At 40.9% G+C, this 21,379-nt stretch overlaps 1 protein-coding gene across 4 annotated transcripts in view; it reads right to left on the bottom strand.

The window, feature by feature from the left end:
• DZIP1 (DAZ interacting zinc finger protein 1) overlaps positions 1 to 18,382 on the bottom strand; it is a 43,396-nt gene extending 25,014 nt beyond the window's left edge. For all 4 annotated transcript variants that reach the window (XM_086741398.1, XM_086741405.1, XM_086741415.1 and 1 more), the window contains exons 1-10: positions 18,361 to 18,382; positions 17,779 to 18,282; positions 12,819 to 12,903; positions 11,199 to 11,323; positions 7,952 to 8,113; positions 7,064 to 7,201; positions 5,812 to 5,874; positions 4,444 to 4,584; positions 2,395 to 2,443; positions 89 to 145 (exon numbers count right to left, since the gene is read on the bottom strand). In XM_086741398.1, coding sequence (XP_086597524.1) covers positions 89 to 145; positions 2,395 to 2,443; positions 4,444 to 4,584; positions 5,812 to 5,874; positions 7,064 to 7,201; positions 7,952 to 8,113; positions 11,199 to 11,323; positions 12,819 to 12,903; positions 17,779 to 18,282; positions 18,361 to 18,363 — 1,327 coding nt within the window. In that variant the 5' untranslated portion in view covers positions 18,364 to 18,382. The remainder of the gene's footprint in view (positions 1 to 88; positions 146 to 2,394; positions 2,444 to 4,443; positions 4,585 to 5,811; positions 5,875 to 7,063; positions 7,202 to 7,951; positions 8,114 to 11,198; positions 11,324 to 12,818; positions 12,904 to 17,778; positions 18,283 to 18,360) is intronic.
• Positions 18,383 to 21,379: the final 2,997 nt, after the last annotated feature.

Genomic DNA, 21,379 nt, shown 5'->3' with positions numbered 1-21,379 from the left:
GCTATGATCTGACAAGCAACACACCTGAGAAGAAGGAGTATTAGATTTGAAAGTACTGGATCTGGACCTATTAAAAAAAAAGACTTACCATGCATCACTGGTAGACTTGGTTTAGATTCTTCAAGAATCTCTACAGTAGTGTTCACTAAAATAGCATAAAAGTAAAAAATAATGTAAATGTATTATAGTAAACAATAACAGACAAATACAGATTCAGAAATGTAGCAATATTTCATCATATTTATATTTTTGCTTTAATGGAGGAAAAATAAACAAATAGTTTATAAAGTAAAAATTGGCCCTTCATAACATAAAAGTACATCTCTAAATATGCTTAACATCTTTAATTCTTCCAGAACCAGGAAAAGAAACTAGTTAACTAAATTGTCACTGAACTGCAATGTGAACATGCACTAAGTAGATCACCTCTTTGATCATGTCTGTATGCTGTCTTTGTGTCCCAGGGAAGAAGCTCTGGCCCAAAGCTACATAGTCAAGTCTAGCCTGATCAACACTTGGACGAAGGGTTTGAGTGCACCCTCAGTAAGTTTGCAGACAACACCAGCCTGGGTGGGAACATTGATCTGCTTGAGGGTAGGAAGGCTCTTTAAAGGGATCCGGACAGGTTGGATCAATGGGTTGAGGACAACTGTATGGGGTTCAACAATGCCAAGTGCTGGGTCCTGCACCTGGGTCGCAACAGCTCCGTGGAACGCTACAGGCTTGGGGAAGAGTGGCTGGAAAGCTGCCTGGCAGAAACAGACCTGGGAGTGTTGATCAACAGCCAGCTGAACATGAGCCAGCAGTGTGCCCAGGTGGCCAAGAAGGCCAATAGCACCCTGGCTGATATCAGAAATAGTGTGGCCAGCAGGACTAGGGAAGTGATTGTCCCCCTGTACTTGGCACTGGCGAAGCCACACCTTGAACACTGTGTTCAGTTTTGGGCCCCTCACTACAAGAAAGACATTGAGGTGCTGCAGCATGTCCAAAAAAGGGCAATAAAGCTGGTGAAGGGCCTAGAGAATGAGTCTTATGAGGAGCAGCTGAGGGAACTGAGGCTGTTTAGTCTGCAGAAAGTGAGGCTGAGGGGAGACATTATTGCTCTCTAAAACTACCTGAAAGGAGGCTGTAGTGAGGTGGATGCTGGACTCTTCTCCGAAGGAATAAGTCCTCTTGTCCCAAGGACAAGAGGAAATGGCCTCAAGTTGTGGCAGGGGAGGTTGAGATTGGATATTAGAAAAAATTTATTCGCAAAAGGGTTATCAAGCGTTGAAACAGACTACCCCAGGAAAGTGTCTGAGTCACCATCCCTGGAGGTATGTAAGACGTGTCGATATAGTGCTCAGGGACATGGTTTAGTGGTGGACGTGGCAGTGTTAGGTTAACAATTGGACTTGAAGATCTTAAAGGTCTTTTCCAACCTAAACAATTCTGTGACTGTATTCCTGGAGGAGGATCTGCAGAATCCACGCTTCACATCAATTAGCTCAAACTCTATCTATATCATGTATAGAATGTAGCCTTAGAGTGAGCACATCAGCACTACATTCCTCAGATCAGTTTGGGGCCTAGGAGCAAATTAATTCAGTTGTGGACCATGGTCTTGTATTTGTCTGTGTGTCAGTGTGGCTGAATATGACCAGCTTCAGCTGAGAAGCCATACAGCCACACTATTACTACACTCTCCTGAAACCAACCTACTCCCTGCAGTTAGATTCCATTCAAGCCAATGTCTTGCTAATAAAGCAAGATGGTTTCCAAATCAGGATTAGAACCAATCCAGCTGTCATCATCTACCGCAATAAACCTATTACAGGTCACTGCAACTGCAGCATCATCTACAGAGGTGCTTGTGGTGCAGGGCTACATCCTAAAACAGTATTATCAGGTTTTGCTATTTGTAATGGACTTCAGTTGTTAAAGCATTGAATGGACAAAAAGATTAGAGTTCTTAAAACTCTTTGAACATCTGTATCTTAACCGACAAATTAATCAATTTTGTTTACTTTTCCAGTATTTTCCCTTTCGTGAGTTCTGCAGCCTAAGGAGAGTCAAGCATGAAAATAAAAAAATAAATTAGACTTTATAAAGCGAAGCCAAAAGTTATTTACACAATACAAAATAGAGTTCCTATATGTCACATCTCTTTACTACTCAAGTGATCAACTTTGTACATTAGAAGTCCTTACAGCAGCAGAAAATCAAGTCTGAAAATCATGGCATGGAAACAGGTAGGTACCCTATGAAACACAAGCAAACTGCCAGTAACAATTTGATTTCAATATTTAGTTAGTAAAGTTAATGACTATATTTTTTAATGAATTGTAACATTTGTTTCAGACAAGCTGCTGAAATCAGGAACAAAATCTCCTTTTTCTTACAGTTTGTACTTACCATCATACGGTTTGATGCTTGCAACTGATCTTGTGGACAATTCTTTTATCTAAAAGAGAGAAGACAGATACATGAATAGTTACAAATGTAAATGATCAGTATTCAGAAATGAACATTTAGTACAAAATACCTAGTTTCAGTAATATTCTATAACAGAAATTATTGTTTGTGATTTGGGGAGAAAAATACTACTTTTGTGGAACTCCATTCTACTGCCTGATGCATATTTCTTTCATGCTTAATGAATGCTGAAATTTGTGTTTGCTGTCTTACGTGAATTCATGCTTTGTACACTGTTATTACAAGCTATAAAGTGAAATGAGAGTGGGCTTACGGGCCACTTCAGCACTTACAGTTTCAATACTTTCTCCTTCAACAATTCATGTTCAATTTTGCAAGTCTAGCTCCACTCCAGGGAGAGCCTTAATTACACATAGGTTTTAAATACACAAACAGTTCTCCTGTCTGCTCTACAGTTTTGTCTATTTGACACCCAAGACATGCCTGAACAAAACTGAGAATGTGGAGGAAACAAGCTGGCAGTAATTTGACCTAAAGAAAATAGGAAACTTGTGAATCCTGTATCATTAAAACAATGTTCAGCAGTCCAATTCCCAAAACAGAAGCTAAACCCAAACCACAGAGACACACAATCAAATGTCAGCTGGAGCTGGCACAAGATGTTGGACCCTGGTCCTCTTCTATTTATCTGTTTGGCTATAGCCGGTAGTGCCTCGATTCATTGTCCATTCAGTTCGGATTCTATGAAAGTGTTAACTATTTTTCAAGCCTGTCTAGTTTCCAGGTATTGAGAATGTAGATCTTCACAACTGTATTTCACAAACACCAAACTCAGATTCCTCTGAAACTATGTTACATCTGTGGTCACACTGTTTTGTTTTAAAAGGTCACTTTACGGCAAGTAATTTGTGTAGGATTAAGTCCTCTATTGCTCCAGCTATCAAATTCGTTAAGATAGAGATGCAAAAGCTATTATTTGTCTTTCCAATTCTTTAAGCACTTAAATATAGGTTAAACATTAATCTCAAGAAAAATGTGTAAAATCAGATGTTGATTTGCAAAGAATGCACCATCTAATAGACCAATAGGTTGTAAGGACTGCATAATCACGACACAGCCTAAACTCCAGACCACCCAGATCTTCACCCACTGATCTCCTCAAAAAAAATCTATACTTATGTTTGAACAAAAGTATATTTTTAAGAAAAAACAATTAATTTCCAAACAAGTAATTTCATAGGATCATAGACTATCTCAAATTGGAAGGGGCCCAATAAAGATTATCGAGTCCAACTCCCTGCTCCTCGCAGGACTACTTAAAAATAAACTGTATGACAAGAGTGTCATCCAGACACTCCTTGAACTCTGACAGGCTTGGTGCTCCCCAGGACATGGTTGGCTCTTTTGGCTGCCAGGGCACACTGTTGACTCATATTCAACTTGGCATCAACCCAAACCTGTAGATCTCTTTCTGTGAGGCTGCTCTCTAGCCTCTCATCCCCCAGTTTGTACGTATAGCTAGGATTACCCTGTCTCAGGTGAAGAATCTGGCACTTGCTGTTAATTTTCATATGGGAATAATTTAGGACATTATTATCCAGTTATAAATACGATACTTAATTTTTAATGTGAGAAGTCATGTGTTTTCAGATTTCAGACATTTCATTACTATTATTCTGTGGCAGATTAAATCCTGTTCACTATCAATTTTTTCATCTGTAGAGGTCTTTGGTGACGGTGACCTAGTAAGCTTTTAACTTTGTGTTGAACTTATTAAAAACATCTGGATTATTAATCCTTTCCTTCTAAATTCTGTTTTAATTCCTGGTTTACATTCCTGTGTCTCTTTTCCAGATCTATTCTTATTTATCCACATAATTTCCAAAGTGTAACCAAAATACTACAGCAATACTTCTACAGATTTGGAATATTAACTATGCAACAGAGATATATCAAAGACCAAATGCTGGTAAAATGTTTCTCTACATCCTGTGCTCTCTGAAACATACAGTGCTTTACAAAACAGACCTGCTTCTTCTGAGTAATAATCAGATCATTCTGCTCCTGAAGCCTCTGCCCCAATTCTTCTATCCTCCTCTTGTAAAAGGTGTTATTTTTATTCAGGTCTTCTCTCACTGATGATTTAAGCTTCTCAATCTGTGACAGTAGCTAGAAAGCAATCAGCAGAAAAGTAACTGCATATTAATATTATATAAAATATTCTAATGCTATAAAGTTTAAACAAGCAAGTGTCATGCTTAAATATTTTGAATACTTTTTTTTTTGAGCAAAACCATAATATCGCCTGTGATTTCATTGGGACTTGCTTATATTATGAAACAGTTTTCTGGATTACTTTTCATTTACACAAGGATGACTACCAAAATCTCAATAGAAAGAAAGGGACATACAAATACATTTCTGAAATTGCCTAAAAATAAGACTGCAGGGAAAAACATACAACTCTGTAAAAACGGTTTGGTTATAAATAGTGTCAAATAATGATATTTTAAAGAGATGAGATGAGAATTTGCATGATAAACCTAATATATTAGCTCTGAATGTAGAAGAAAGGGAACAATATTTTAGGTGCACCATCCCAAAAATAATACTTACATTACTCCTCCCTTATTCTATTCTTGCATTGTATGTGGGAGTATCATTAACTACATCCTTTTTGGGGAATGTTCCATGGTTCCTCCCCACTGCTTTCTTGTCAGAGGAGGAGAAGCATTGGTCAGACCACTATGATCTGCTCAGTTCTTACATGGTCACGCAGATGAAAGGAAAATGAAAGGAAAAGAAGCAAGAGAAACAAAGCAGTAAAGAGATTAAAAAGAAATGCAGACATAAAAAAAAATTGAGGAATAAAGCTTTGCATAGTAAAATACATAAAGTGACGCAAAATAAAATGCCATGGTGTTTTTTCCTGGAAAAGCTGAACAGATTCTGCGTTAGAAAGCTGCAACAGAAAAAGCAGCAGAGAAGTGACAGAAAAGAGAAAAAAAAAGATTGAGACATATGCCATAGGTCCATGGTAGCAAAAGGTACAAGGTAGATGAAAGCTACATGTTGGCAAGTTATATCTCAACTATCCAGCACATCCACACAACACAGAAAACATTGTATAATACAGTGCTCATAGAATTAGTTGTAAGCTCTTCAAAAGAGAGATACAGTTTCAAGTGTCTGTCAGATTCTTAAATGACAAATCCCATTTCAATAGAGATAATAAATACATAATAAATACATCTAAGAGGACACCTTTTCATAAACTCTTGAGATCTAGGCTTCCTAATCCAATACATGCATTACAGAATATCAAGAATTACTGAAAGGGTAAGAAAGTAAGAAAAAAGTCTCATTTTACTTTAAGTGGTTTGCTGTGCCACTTACCAGGGACTTTTCTGTCTCATGGTCATGATGAAGGGCTTGTATTCTAGACGTCCACTTACTTTCCTGCATAGAGGAAATCAGTATTAATTCCTGTTAATAACACATTAGCATTTAGTTCAATATATTCAGCTTTATTTCTTGTTAATAATGCGTTACGGTTTAGTTTGATACATGCAGCTTTATTTTCCTAAATACCGATCCCTGTAGAAACTACATATCTGCTCTTTAATTTGTATATATAGTGACTATGACTGAGATATAAACAAGTATTTTGATACGTCTCTGTGTGTTAACAGTAAGAGTAGTAAGAGTAGGGTTTCCCACCAAAAGAACGTAATTTCAAGCACTTATTAACAATGTATTTTGTGTAATCATTCTAAAACCCAATGTTAATATATAACTTCTAGAGCAAACTGAATTTTCTTTGATTAAATAAAAAACATAAAGTAAAACTCATTAAGTTTTCCACATCTTTGAGCAGAAGTGACCAAACTTCTGGATGATACCAGCAGTATACAAAGACCTTCACATTCCAAGAACCATTAAATGCATGTCTCAAAGTGTCAAAAAAAAAAAAAAAAGAGTAAAAGGGTTTGTGGGTATTTCCAAAGGCCTCACAACTATTTTTTTTTAAATAGGAACAATCTGGACATGCAGGTGAGACTCACAGCAATACAATGACCTTGGCCTCAGTGGCCCTTCCTAGCTCAATCTTTCCTATAGGTGGGACTTTGGATTGTCCAACAGATTGGCACCAGCACCAGCATCTGTGCTGGTCAGATGATAGTCCTGGTACAGAAGTTGCACCTGACAAGCTCAAGTGTTTCATATGGCTCAAAAGCTGCAAGTTGACAAATCCTGTCAGAAAGTTTCTTAAGATTTTTTTTTCATCTTGGAAAATGGAAAAGTCCAATTTTTACATAAATAGTAGATATAAATGGTTTATTAGAGTCTTCTGGAATTGAACTGCGACCATAATTGGTAAAGGTAGATATATTTGATAATAAAGAATAAGAGAATATAAATAAATAAATAACAATTTATTTTAAAAGTATAAGGGAAATAATCCCTTGATTTCCATTACAGAGATTGTACTAAATAGTAGTAGTAGTAAATCTTTAAAAATAGCTATTTTAGACATTGAGAGGAATGAGAATTTTACTTATGGATTTAAAATCTTACTCTGAGATGTACAAATATGAAAAGAACACAAGTAGTCTGTCAACAGCAATACATTAAGTTACAGTGTTACCTGTTTTTCAAGAAGTTTAACCACATTGTTATAATCCTGAGGACTCTGAGGTTTCTCTTCGGTAAATTCTTGGCTATCTTTCAGCGTCCCTAAATTGGACTTTTGTTGCATATTGGACTTCTGTAATTCTAACAGTTGCTAAAAGATGGGCAAAGGGAAATTAAGACTCAAATATGTATACCGATTCTGTTTTATAAAACTGTCATTTAATACAAAATTTACTTTAGATGTAACTACATAGATATTGTATCAGACACTTCTTACAGTTCTCAGCATTTATCAAATTTACAGCATTTATCAAATTTAATGTAATAATTAATATATACTTCTAACATAAATATACCTTGCAAATATACACAGGAACTAGCAGCTACAAAAATTAAGCTTCTCTGGTAATGCTGTGCATATTTGTTTTTTGACCCACGTATACTTTTACAATTCTCTTTCTAGTCAAAACTCTCAAAAGCATTTCCAGAGCATCTATTGAAACACATGCAGTTCTGCTGTCAGGACTGTAATGCAGAGGTTAGTCCTCTCCATGCCAGTTTAAGAATATTAAGGTAAGGATAATTAACAGACAGAAATCATAAAAATATCTACTAATCTGTAAATAGGAACTTAAAAGTTGAGCAGTAAGAAAAAATGGCATAGTTGCTGAAGGCACAATTCATTAATTGAAAATAATGCTATTAAAAAAATGAACTGAAATTATGCTAATAAAGTACCAGTATACAAATACACAATTACGGCTATCATTCAAACATTATTTTTAAAGTTTTGTAAGAAGACCTCTAAGATGACTACATCACATTTCAAATATGTGAAGTTCACTACCATATACTGCAAGGGATTAATGCCTTAAAATGCTGGAAAATTCAGATCACTTACATTTTCTAATGTTGAATTTCTTGAAGATAACTCCTTAAGCTCTTTCATAAACATCTCTTTCACTTTTTCTATTTCATCAACCAATTTCTCTTTTTCCTCCTCTTTCCATTTATAAAATGATTGTAGAATTTCTTCTTCTTTTGATTTTTGCTGTTCACATTCCTGAAATTATTTTAAAAGCTTTATTTGTTACTTTTTCCCCACAAGCAATACTAATTCAAGCACCTAAACTATGTGTGGGAAGCAGTTACTTTCAATGGGCAACACTGTGACATCCGAAAAACACAAAAAAACCATGAATTTCTGAAGAATTCTGGATAGCAAACTATAAATTTTGCTAGCAAAACATGTACGCTTCAAGAAGTTTTGTTAGTTTGTTATTTTCCATTGACTAACAGATGAATGACCCTACTTGGTCATATCAAAGATCCACCTAGTTCAGCATCCTGTTTCTCATAGAGGCCGTAAGTGGGAAAGGAATACACCAGGGCAAGCAAATACACACATTCTCCTCAATAGTCTCCAAGCTGTCAACTGTTTGCAGCTCAGAGGACTTCCTCAGTTTGATATAGTTTTGTAAACTTAGTAACCTTTGAGACATTTTTCCTCATATACTTTCGCAGTCATCCCTTGTGGCTGTGCCAGCTTTTAGCAACTGCAACATCTTTTGCCAATCAGTTCCACAGGTCTACTACAAGTTGCATGAAGAGCCAAGTAGGTTTTTTTTCGTTTGAATCTGACTCCTGCTAGGCTCATTTGATGGATGCTAGGTCATGAACTGGAAAAGACAGTGTATGACTGATAAACATTAACTCTGTGTAACTCATGACTTCACAGACATCTGTATCTCACCCTCCACCCCCACCAAGCTGCTGTCTCTTCTTCAGACTGACAATGCAGCATGCTCAGTTATTCTAAATACAGACTGATCATCCTTGTAGCACATCTTCCTAACTTTCACAATTCTATTGCTTCCTTTCTGAGATGAAGGGACCAGACCTACACACAGCACTTGGGCTGTGGTTTGCACAGTGATTTTTCAGAATAATTTGTAATATTTGATTTTGCTTGCTGGCTGCCACGAACCACTGGGCTGACATTTCCCTGGAACTATGTATCACAACTTTAATATCTTACCCTTCAGCAACAACACTGAGCTGAGAACCCACCATTTTGTAGATGAAGTTAGAAATATTTTCCCCATGTACCTTTACCCCACTTTATCTGTTGAATTAATTTTACTATTCCATTGCCTAGTCACTCATTTTTGTATAGTCCTCAATTTCTTTGAAGTCCTGCATTTCACTGTCCAGAATATCCACACTTTTTAGGCAACCTCTACATCTTTCCATCACAGCATTCACTCTGACTTTGTTCTCTTAACTATAACAAGCAATCACTGTACAATTAAGAAGAATGGGTTCTTTTGTATCCTTCCACCTCAAAGGAGTAGAAGGGACCAAGAATTGCAAGTATGACAGTTTTTTATCCAAATTCTCTCCAGTAGTGGTTCTCCTAAAAAAACACAGAGGGAAGATCCGATCTTTCAATCAAAAGACAACAACATAATGATACCTGAATTGACAGTGGATGTCAGTCACGGCAGACAAACTGCAATCAGTCACACGTCACATTTCTATGTTCCCTGACATCCTAGAAAAACATAGAAGCTTTGAAAGCTTCTTGTTGTGTAACACTGCAGGCTGTAGCTTCAGGACATTTCAGGCAGTCCCCTTGTAGTTAGGAGTCTCAGCTAAGACAAGTGACTTTAAAATAGGCCCCTAAGGCACCAAAAAAAAAAATCTACGCTGCACTGTTATGAATACTCCAAGGTCCATCTCATAAGAAAAACAATGCTTCAGTGGCAGGAGAAATATATTATAGATGTACCTCTCAAAAGTGAGGCACAGAATAGATGAGTAGAATGCCTAGCAGATGTCCACACAGGGCCAAGACTCATTATTCTGACCCTGCTTGCACTCCTAGTTGAAACTCTACCCACACTCTTACTTTGATCATCCAGTCACTTTTGAAAATGGAAGAAAACCAGGAAGCTGAATGTTCCTGGAAGAAGGGGAAAAGGAAGACCAAAGAAAGGAGAGTCTGAGGCTGTTTTCAGGAAAAGAAACACTGCATGTTTTAGAAAAGACCAGCTTTTCCTCTTTAAATTAAAAACGTAGTGTTTCTTTCCAAACCTAATGGTTGGTTTTATGTTTGAAGGTCCTCAAACTCCATTAAGAAGTTATGAATACTGGATGATAGATCAAGACAAGATTCTCACAGGTTATGTTAACAACCACAAAACCCTGCTTTTGAACGTGATACGGGGCAAACTGCAATACCAAGATCAACATCTAAATGAATTATTACAGGTATCTTGTCTCTTGTGCCAAGAATTTGCTCCTTAGTGAATCACCGAGTCCTCCCTTTAAAAAAAATTCCATCCTTATTTCAATAGCAAATTATCTGATTGTATTTACCTGAACTGAAATGAAAACTGTGAGATGAAATTACCAAGCTTTTAAAAAAACAGAAACAGGTAAATTAGAGACTTTTTTTTCACTTTATGAGCTAGTAAGCACTACCACAAGACTCAATATCATCCTAAATAAAGCCTTGCATATGATTACAAACAGATAATTACTGCTTTTAAATCATTCCGTTTTAAGGTTTTTTACTCACACAGCAGTATCTAAGATTATTTTCTGCTTTGTCTCTCTGGTCAACCAAATTCTAAGCATTTAAAGATCAACATGCAAGATCTAGATTGCTTTGTTTCCTCTCAATCTCTCATGCTCGACTGCTTTACACCTCTGTTAGACAGTAAAGTTCTTCAAAGCAAAGAATAAATCTTACTCAGTTTATAAAGTCACATATAAAAAGACAGTCATATAGAAGAAATGTTTAATCATCACAAAATATCATAATATTAAAAATAGCTTATATTTAACCATAGCAAGGCAATCTTATTGCTTCAATAACAGGCCAGACTTAGGAACAGGCAAGTGCTAACAGAAGTGTTGTCTTAAGTATTAATTTAGAGTATGTCTAAAACAAAAGTAAGGAGAAAGCAGATGTTGAAAATTATGGAGGGGTGAGGGGGAGATATGCTCTAATATCCAAGCACCATTGCTGCCAGACATGCAACCTGTAGATACATTTTTGTTCTCTTCCAGTTACAAAATGGGTGAGCACAGTTCAAAGTACTAATTAATTTGAGAGATTCTTATTTTTTAGTACATATTACCTTAGAAAACCTGACCATATTAGCCTGTTGTTCAGCCTCTAGCTGGGACTTGGTGAGCTGCAATTGCTCTTTCAGTTTATCAATCTCATCCTGCAATTTGTCTGTCTTTGCTTTCCTCTTCTGTTCTGTTTGAAAGAAACACAGATTTAAAAAATGTTTGTTGTAATTTCTGGAAATGTGACACTTACTGCAAATGTGTTTCTAGAACATTTCAATAACATTTTAATGAAGTGTGACTCTCATAGACCTTTTTCCCTCCCACTACCATGATTCTCCAAAGATGTTTTTAAATATGTATGTTCTCTGAACTACTAACATTATCCCCCAAGACTGAAAAATACTGATATTACTTACATGTGAAATAGTTTACAAAATATTTACAAGAAAAAGTATTATATAATCTAATTTCAAAGGAATCTAAGCAACAGAGGCTTAAAAAAGGGTGCATGAAGGACAAAGTGAACTTCAATTACGCAATTCTGTTAGGTTTAATTTATTCTAAATAACTTCTGTAAGGAGTCCATTCGGACTTTCATTATTTATCTGGAATGAGTCAGAGGGAATGTCACTGTAATAAAACATGTTAAAATACACAAGGATTTACTAGCCCACCATCTGGGAATCTGAGCACAATGCAGAATATTATTTCAGAAATAATTGCCTGGAGTATTTCCCTTATACAGCCATTTCAGACGAATGCCAGTTCTGCAGCATCTTCCACTATCATTTTTATCAAGTGTAAAGTGTACAACAGCTTCTTTCTTCTTCCAGTACAGGAATGCTTCCTCAGACACTTACTCAGACCCTTCTCACTGTTCCTGCTGTTTTATTTGCCTGACAAGCTACAGTTCAGACCTCACTAGGTTCTTCCCACTTTTTCTTCTCCCAAATGCTCTTTTTCTGTAACTCATTTCTAATCACTGACATTTGTCAATACTTGTTAGTCCTTAGCAATAAATCTTTAAGTATGCAACCTAACAGGAAGGAGAGGATTTAGAGCTGAATTAGACCAACTTTGAGAGCAACGTTTTTCAAACTAAACATTTTTCAATGAAGAGGGGCAAAAATATATAACTTAGTGGTATAGCAACCAACATTATCACAGATACACGAAGCTAGATTATTACTGACAGTTTCTTTTTCTCACTATATTTTACAGTCATTTTAGTTCAGGAGAGCCTGATCCTATTCAAACTGGTTTCAGGTGACCTGCATTACTTCTGTACTGATAATTCATATGTATTCACAAAAATGTATTTGCCTTAGTGCAACTTATTCAGTTTACCCATACCTTCATAACACACATGCCTAAAAAGAAACAGTGCTCTGAAGTCTGCCACTGACTCAGTATTCAGTGGGAAAGCTAGTTTGAAAAGGTACTGTAAATATGGCATACAATTTTCTGATAATTATTTTCCAGAGACTGAAACATAGTTCACCCAACAGATTTTGTCAGTCAGTGTTGCCTGCATTCACACAAATTGGTATCTGCCACCTAAAAATGGAATTTGAAAGTCATTCTTCCCAGTTACACAAAATCATGGACTGCACATCCTCACTATATTTACACTTTTCTAAACTATTTATCTCAATTTTTTTTTATTACATTAAAGTACATACCAATCTGAGATTCTTCCGGATGGCGCCTCTGCATGTGACTTTGTAAAAAGGAATAGTTCATAAAAGCCTTTTCACAAAACTGACACTACAAAAAACAGATAAAAACATTTTAGTTATTATTAGTAACATCTGTTTGGTAAGTATAGCGGTTAAGGTTTAAACAGGTTATTACATTTTGCCCGGACATCAAAAGTAGGTAACAGCGACTAAAATTCTCACAGCACCTCATTTCTGTAGTTATTTGTGCTATTTAATGTCTTGCAGTGATGGCCATGGGCAAGAACCCCTTGTGTTAGGCACTGTACAAACTCTGAAGAAAAAAGACTAACGAAGTAAGTTAAAATTCAGATATAAATCACAGATGAGAGATGAATACAGAGAGGTAGAGAAGTATAAGTAAAAAATAAGACAACACTCTTCAGGGAAATACATGCTGACTGCAGCTAACTAGGAGCTCAGGTACTCTTAAGACTCTTGTCTTGTGCAAAGGAGAGCATCATACAGTTGGAAAAAAACCAATAAAGATGGGTTTGAGTATACATAAATGAATTGCGAGATGACAATATGTAAAAAGGTCAACCATTTCAACCAAAATAAGGTAACAACACACAATTTTGCAAGAAAAGGTACATATATTCATATGCTACCTAGCATCCTTCTGAAGCATAAAGCTGTTTCAATTACCATTCCAATAATTTTCTTATTATTTTTTAATTTGAATTTTAAGTCATATTTTAAGTCAAATTTGGATCCTATCCATTTTAAAAGAATTTTTTTTTGTTTACCCTCAAAGTACACTCCACTAATATTCAGAATATTAAAACCAGATGGATATTACATGGACAGAAGCAACATCTACAGATTCTGTAACACAGTAGTAACACTGTGAATCAAAGCTCCTAATCGCTGTAGGCAGGGTTGCTTGATATCTCTTTCTCATACTTTTTAAAAAAATAAAGATAGTTTAACAAGCCACAAATACTCAGCTGAGTCCTTTTTCCTCATCACTGTGATATGATTGTAAGAGACTGACTTAATAGACTCAAGATCTTGTCACCATAATCAAATTCATAGATTTCATCTAATATTTAAAATACTGCCACTGATAGTCAAGTATCCTATTAAATATAAATATCTTTCAGCAAACACTACAGCAATGAATTATTAAGACAAATTTTGTTGGACAAATGCAAAAAAGTACTAACAAAAAACCAAAGTAAAGACACAGTATGGTAGCAAAGCACTGCTGCTAACCCAGAGGGAGCTTACAGTGTAACAGACTGCTCATGATTTATGGAATTAAATTGGCTGTGAAATAATGTTATCCATTCAAGCACAAACTTCATGTCTGTTTGACTCACTGGTAGTGAAAGAAAGCTCTTACTGCAGGAGACAGGATAAGCACAGGGGATATTTAGGTTTGGAATTACAGAATCATAGAATAGTTTGGCTTGGAAGAGACTTTAAAGGTCATCCAGTCCAACCCCTCTGCAAGGAGCAGGAACATCTCCAACCAGATCTGGTTGCTCAGAGACCCCTCCAACCTGGCCTTGAATGTTTCTAGGGACGGGGCGTCTACCACCTCTCTTGGCAACCTGTGCCTGTGTTCCACCACCCTCAGTGTAAAAAATTATTTCCTTATGTCCAGTCTGCATCTACCTCCCTCTATTTTAGAACCATTACACCTTGTCCTATCACAACACACCCTGCTGAAGAGTTTCTCCCCATCTTTCCTATAAGCCCCCTTGAGGTACTGGAAGGCCACTATAAGGTCTCCTCGGAGCCTTCTCTTCTCCAGGCTGAACAGCCCCAACTCTCTCAGCCTGTCCTCGTAGGAGAGATGCTCCATTCCTCTGATCATCTTCGTGGCCTCCTCTGGACTGGCTCCAACAGGTCCACATCCTTCTTATCTTGGGGGCTCCAGAACTGGACGCAGTACTGCAGGTGGGGTCTCACGAGAGCAGAGTGGAGGGGCAGAATCACCTCCCTTGACCTGCTGGCCACACTCGTGTTGATGCAGCCCAGGATGCAGTTGGCTTTCTGGGCTGCAAGCACACATAGCCAGCTCATGTTGAGGTTCTTGTCCACCAGCACTCCCAAGTCCTTCTCCTCAGAGTTGCTGTTAATCCATTCTCTGCCCAGCATGTATTTGTGCCTGGGACTGCCCTGACTCAGGTGCAGGACCTTGCACTTGGCCTGGTTGAACTTCATGAGGTTGGCACGAGCCCACCTCTCCAGCCTGTCAAGGTCCCTCTGGATGACATCCCTTCCCTCCAGAGTGTCGACCGCACCACACAACTTGGTGTTGTCTGTGAACTTGCTGAGGGTGCACTCTAACCCACTGTCCACGTCCCCACCAACTAAGATGTTAAACAGGGCTGGGCCCAACACGGACCCCTGAGGAAAGCCACTCATGACCGGTCTCCACTTGGGCATTGAGCCATTGACGACAACTCTTGGAGTGGGCCATCCAGCCAACTCCTTATCCACCAAGTGGTCTGCCTGTCAAACCCACGTCTCTCCAGTTTAGAGACAAGAGTGTCGTGCAGGACAGTGTCAAATGCTTTGCACAAGTCCAGACAGATGAAATCAGTTGCTTGTCCCTTGTCCACAGATGCTGTAACCTCATCATAGAAGGCCACCAAATTGGTCAGGCACTATCCGCCCTTAGTGAAGCCGTGTTGGCTGTCACCAATCAACCGTTATTTTCCATGTGCCTTAGCATGGAGAATCTGCCCCATGACCTTGCCAGGCACAGAGATGAGACTGACTGGCCTATAGTCCCCAGGTCTTCCTTGTTTCCCTTTTTAAAAAGGGGGGTTATGTAATCCTCTCCTACTTACCTGCAATCCTTCCCCAGGTTCCGGGCACCTCTTGATGGCACTGGCACCATACTGACAGTAGTGGGATGGACTGTGCTTCCCCTGCCCCAGCAACATTAGTTTAAGGTATTGACCAATGAGTTCCAATTTTATGACTTGTAGGTATCAGTACCATTTTATAGTAGTGCCTCATGATTGAGCCACCCATTGGTGGTGGATTGAAGGCATTAAATTAATTCACCAAAGAATGGTTACATTAGACATAAGGCATGCCTCCACCAAAAAAGGCAAGTAACTATTTACAGGCTTGTCTGCAAAACAGTCAAGACTCTGCGGGAATGAAATCTAAACTATCCTCTGAGGAACTCCAGCAAACCTTGTATTATCTGGCACTACAGATCAGCTAAGATCATGGCAGACACAAACAACATATAATTATCATTTACTGATCACACTGATGTCTTGCATTTACAAACCCTAGGAAGAGTTTAGCTCTGGCATTCACACTAAGAATCCCAAAGACACTGTAGGAACTGTTTAACGTCACTCCCTGAACTCACCTTTCCCATGTGAACCTAAATAACCTCTAGAGACAGTAATCCACTGACAGAAAGGAAAAGAGAGGGGAGGGTAGACATTCACTTTATATGAAATTATATTAAAAATAGGAAATAGCTTTCCATCTCTGCTTTATCGCAAATGCTGATAGAATTAGTGACTGAATAGATTAGTGACAAGCCAAGTTCACTACCAAGTTCTTCAGCTTCCACTGAGACAGTTGTATTCTACAAATATTCCAGCAAAACTTTGAAATATTTAGCTGGCAATCACAGTATGAGAATTATTTAAGTTTACATATAAAATGATGCATGCAATCAGTTTTCTTTTGCAACACAGGACAGACAAACTGCTCTGTAAGTTGCAAAAAGTCTTCTTAAAATGATATCACAACAACAGCTTATCCTTAAGACTAACGCCCAAATGAACACACTGAGACAAGGTTCCCATGAAGTCTACCACAAATATAGCTCTTGGGGCATAAGGTACCGTTTCCCTTACAGAAACACTTGAGCCAACTTAGCTTTTAATTTAAAAAATTAAACTTTGCCATCACTGCTGAAATTGGTATTATACTTTGAGATAAGATTGTACATACGATAGGAAAACTTGTATTAGTTCTGCACTGCAACTATTCCATGATTAAGGTGAATTTCAACAATCAGGGCTGCTAGTAACCGAAGAATTAAAAAAAAAAAAAAAAAAAAAGAAGAAAACTATAGCTTCAAATACACAGACACAAAGAGCCCACATGAAATCAGGTCAAGTCTGTGTCCAGTGTACTCTCTAGACTTCAGACTACATTTGAAGCTGCAGTCTGCATTCCTGAAACCTGTTGAAAACTGCTGAAGCCGCAATCAAACTATTTACTATTTAAATCAAACTATTACACTGAGAACACAAAAACCCCTCCCAAAAAAAACATAGTGCCATGACACATTCAGTCAGAACAGTAACGCACTAAGGCTCTTAGGGAAGACCTTTAAGGAACAGATTGTTGTGGAGTTAGGGATGAGCTACTTCACTGGGGCTCTTTACCATTATGCCTGAGTCACCTCTGAGTCACATACACAAGTAAAAACTGTGCCTGGAAGATGCAACTGCAGGGAAGTGACAACTTGCAGATAGGCAGGTTACTGCTTAGCACCAGTTCCAATGTACTTGCCCTGTGTGTTTTCAAACTGTGTAGCTGATAGGCAAGGGGAGACAGCAACAGAAAGCAGTACCACATTTATCGCAGGTTTTGTATGTGTGTGTACTGGACACCTCAAGCACATCAAAAGCAAATCCAAGAACAAAGAGCACTCATTAGTAAAAAGAGGATTTGTTAAAGATTATGTAGCACTCTCCCAACTGTCTGTGACAACAGCCAAACGTCTGTGAAACACAGATGGGAAGTGAAGCACCTGCAAGCAATGCACTCCCTTTTTGCAGGGTCACCGGTTGGTCCCTGCAGCTCCAGCCTCTCACCCTGCAAGCAACTGCACCCTAACAGAGCAAGACTGCTCTGCTGCCTGTCCCCAGCAGGCTCAAAGCTGGCAAGGAGTGGGTGACCATACCGCCATGACCTCTCCTCTCACCTGGTGGTAGCTGGCTCGGGCCTCCAGCATCATCTGCTGGGTGCTGATCATCTTCTTCCTCCGGCGGCACTCCTCCTTCAGCCCCTTGATCTCCTGCGAGCGGTTGGCCACCTCCTTCCCCAGCTGGTCGCGCTGGGCCTGGGTCGTCCGCAGGGCCTCCTCCAGGCTGCTGAGCTGGGCGCTGAGGTACTCCTGGGAGTGCAGCAGGTACTCGGTGCACAGCTGGGCCAGGCGCAGCAGCTTGAGCAGCAGCGGGTCGGCGGGGCCCTGGCAGTGGGGGCAGCGCTCCCGCTCGGCGCTGCAGAAGGTGACGTGCTCCAGGTGCTCCTGCAGGACCGCCACGTCCCCTTCCCGCGACACCCGGCCCACGTCCACGGCGCTCAGCCGCCGCCAGTCCGGGCCCTCATGGCGGCCGCGGAACTGGAAGGCAGGAAACGGCGTCGGCCCCGCGCCGGCCCCGGCTCCCCCCGCCGCCGGCGGGTAGTAGGCGCGCTCGGTGAAGGGCTGCGGGAGAGAGATACGGCTCAGACCGGGCCGGCCCGCACCCGCCCCGCCCCGCCGCCCGCCCTGCCCGGCGCTCACCATGTCCGGGCTCCGTCCGTCGGGCACCCGCGTCCTCCGCGTTGCTATGGCAACGGTGGCCTGCGCGCGAGAGAGGCGGGAGTGAGGCCCGCCCGCTCCGGCCCCGCCGCTCCCCTCCGCCACACCGAGCGGCCCGCCCCGGCACAAACCCCGCCCGCTTCCCTGCCCCGGTACCCTCGTCCCCCAGTACCTCCGTACCCTCCCGGCACAGCCATGCCCGCTCTCTCGCTCCTCCTGCCCTTCCCGCCTCCTCACCTCCCAGATGGGGCGACACCCGTCAGCGCACGGCACCTCCATACCGTCCCCAGCACCCCGGCCGACGGCCAGGCCCTCTCACACTCCTCCCTCACCCAAACACAGTCATACACCCTTCGCACGCTGCTTTCGGACGCTCTCCTCTCTCATCACACCCATACACCTCCGCCCGCTGTCGCCGCACACCAAACCACCTCTTACAGCCACACAACCCTGCAACCTCCGCCTTTACCAACCCCAAACACGTCATCCCTGTGAAGCACCTAGAATCATAGAATCACAGAATGGTTCGGGTTGGAAGGGACCTTCAAAGGTCATCTAGTCCAACCCCCCTCTGCAAGGAGCAGGGACATCCCCAACCAGATCAGGTTGCTCAGAGCCTCATCCAGCCTGGCCTTGAACGTCTCCAGGGATGGGGCATCCACCACCTCTCTGGGCAACCTGTTCCAGTGTTCTACCACCCTCAGTGTAAATTTTTTTTTCCTAATATCCAATCTAAATCTACCCCCCTCTATTTTGAAACCATTACTCCTTGTCCTATCGCAACAGGCCCTACTAAACAGCCTCTCCCCATCTTTCTTGTAGGGCCCCTTGAGGTACTGGAAGACCGCTATCAGGTCTCCCCGGAGCCTCCTCTTCTCCAGGCTGAACAGCCCCAACTCTCTCAGCCTGTCCTCATAAGAGAGGTGCTCCAGCCCTTTTATCATCTTCATGGCCCTCCTCTGGACCTTCTCCAATTGGTCCATGTCCTTCTTGTGTTGGGGGCTCCAGTACTGGACACAGTACTCCAGGTGGGGTCTCACCAGGGCAGAGTAGAGGGGGAGAATCACCTCCCTTGACCTGCTGGCCATGCTTCTCTTGATGCAGCCCAGGATGCGGTTGGCCTTCTGGGCCGCAAGGGTGCATTGCCTGCTCATGTTAAGCTTCTCATCCACCAGCACTCCCAAGTCCTTCTCCTCAGGGCTGCTCTCAATCCATTCCCCACCCAGCCTGTGTTTGTGCCTGGGATTGCCATGACCCAGGTGCAGGACCTTGCACTTCGCCTGGCTGCACTCTACCTCACAGCCTGTGTCCATCGCCTACTCCACCATTCACACCCAAATACTTTTCTCCAAGGCAACCAACAACTGGTGCCTACCTCCCTGCCTCACCGCAATTCCCAGTACTCCCCAGCTCGGTGTTTCCCATTTCCCTGCTCCTGCTCAGTTGCTTCAAACTCTGTCCCCAGGCACGCGCATCCTTCCCCTCCGTCACATAAAATTATCCTATCCCCTCGCTCATCCTTATGACTCATCTCCAAAAATCTGTTCTTTCTGTTACCATTTCTTAATATTTCAGTCCCCTACGCTGCGTATGCCTTACCGCCATGTTCCATGTTTATACCTGCCTGGCTTTTTGGTCCCTTCTACACACGCTTCAGTTTCTCATCTTCCTGGTCATTCCTAGATACATACCTCTCAAAGAACAACATACACTTGATCACACACCCCATTCCATAGGTTCCTCTACATCATCCATCACAGACTCACAGAAATGTTGTTCACAGGGGACCTCTGGTTACCACCTAGCCCAACTTTCTGCCCAATGCAGAGCTTTCGCCAACATTAGCTGACATCACCTGTGGCTTTTGCTTGGCTCTAAGATGAACAGCCCATGATCTCTCTGGCCAGCCTGCTGTGTGGCTGTGCTCTCCTCCTGGTGACAACATTTTTCCTAGTATTTCACCAAGTATCTGCTATTACCAAGCAAAAATTGATTCTGACATTTTTGTGACTATTCTCCAAGTAACTGTAGGCCACTACTCGAGTGCCCCTTTGCCTTCTCCTCACCACACTAAACAAGCCCAGACCCCTCAACCTCTTCTTGTAGATACCATGCTGTAGACTCCTAACCATCTTGTGAGACCTTCTCTGTCCACTTGCAGTTTCTTCACACCCCTCAGGCTCCCCCTCAATATTTTCCTCCATTCACTCCTAGGAACTTGCAATGAACTTCACGTCTTACCTGCATTTTTAACATTGCCTTTTCCAACAGAAGTGGCAATATGTCTACCACTAATCACAATATACGTCTACTTTCATGCAAATATCAATAACCTTGTTACATGCACGGTGTTTCCCTCACAAACTACAAGCTCTCAGTTTTATGTAGGTTTTTATGCTGGCTGTTGTGCCAAAAAGCTTGTCTGCTTTTCCTTTATATATGAAATTATGTAAAAAACCACAATGGATCTTCCTACAAACTTGGCTTCATTTAATTCCCTTCGTATTAGCAGACACTCCAAAAAGATGGACCTCTGACAAGGAGAACGGGGGTCAGGTACTGAACAGCCACAGCAGAGCTGTCTTCCCTCTCACTCAGAGAACACAGCATGCACCCCGAAACCACAACTGCAGGACACACAGACCCAAGCATTTCCTCCAGCCCCTGGCTACCAAAACGCTACCCCACTCAGTGTCAGAGAGACCCAGCTCAGTCTCAGATCTCTCACTTCAGCAACCCAGAGTTCAACTCTTACCAGCCTCTCCCATTCTTCACACCCACACCTACCCCTGCATAAAGGGAAAGCTGGAAAAATTCCCATAAGAGAGACGAGGACTTCTCTCTTACTTTATCCACATACGGAAAAGTTACACCCTTCTGCCTTCCCACTTCTGTAAAAAGGTTGAAAATCAACCTTCCAAGGATGTATCGAGGCCCAGCACAAAGTTTCACTGATCTAGAAAACTAATTTCAGTATGTTGGAAGGTTGAACAGAGAAGTT

The sequence above is a fragment of the Chlamydotis macqueenii genome, chromosome 1 (genome assembly GCF_036417535.1).
Source record: "Chlamydotis macqueenii isolate bChlMac1 chromosome 1, bChlMac1.mat, whole genome shotgun sequence".
NCBI classification, from domain to species: domain Eukaryota; kingdom Metazoa; phylum Chordata; class Aves; order Otidiformes; family Otididae; genus Chlamydotis; species Chlamydotis macqueenii.
This window is presented reverse-complemented; position numbering and strand designations above follow the sequence as displayed.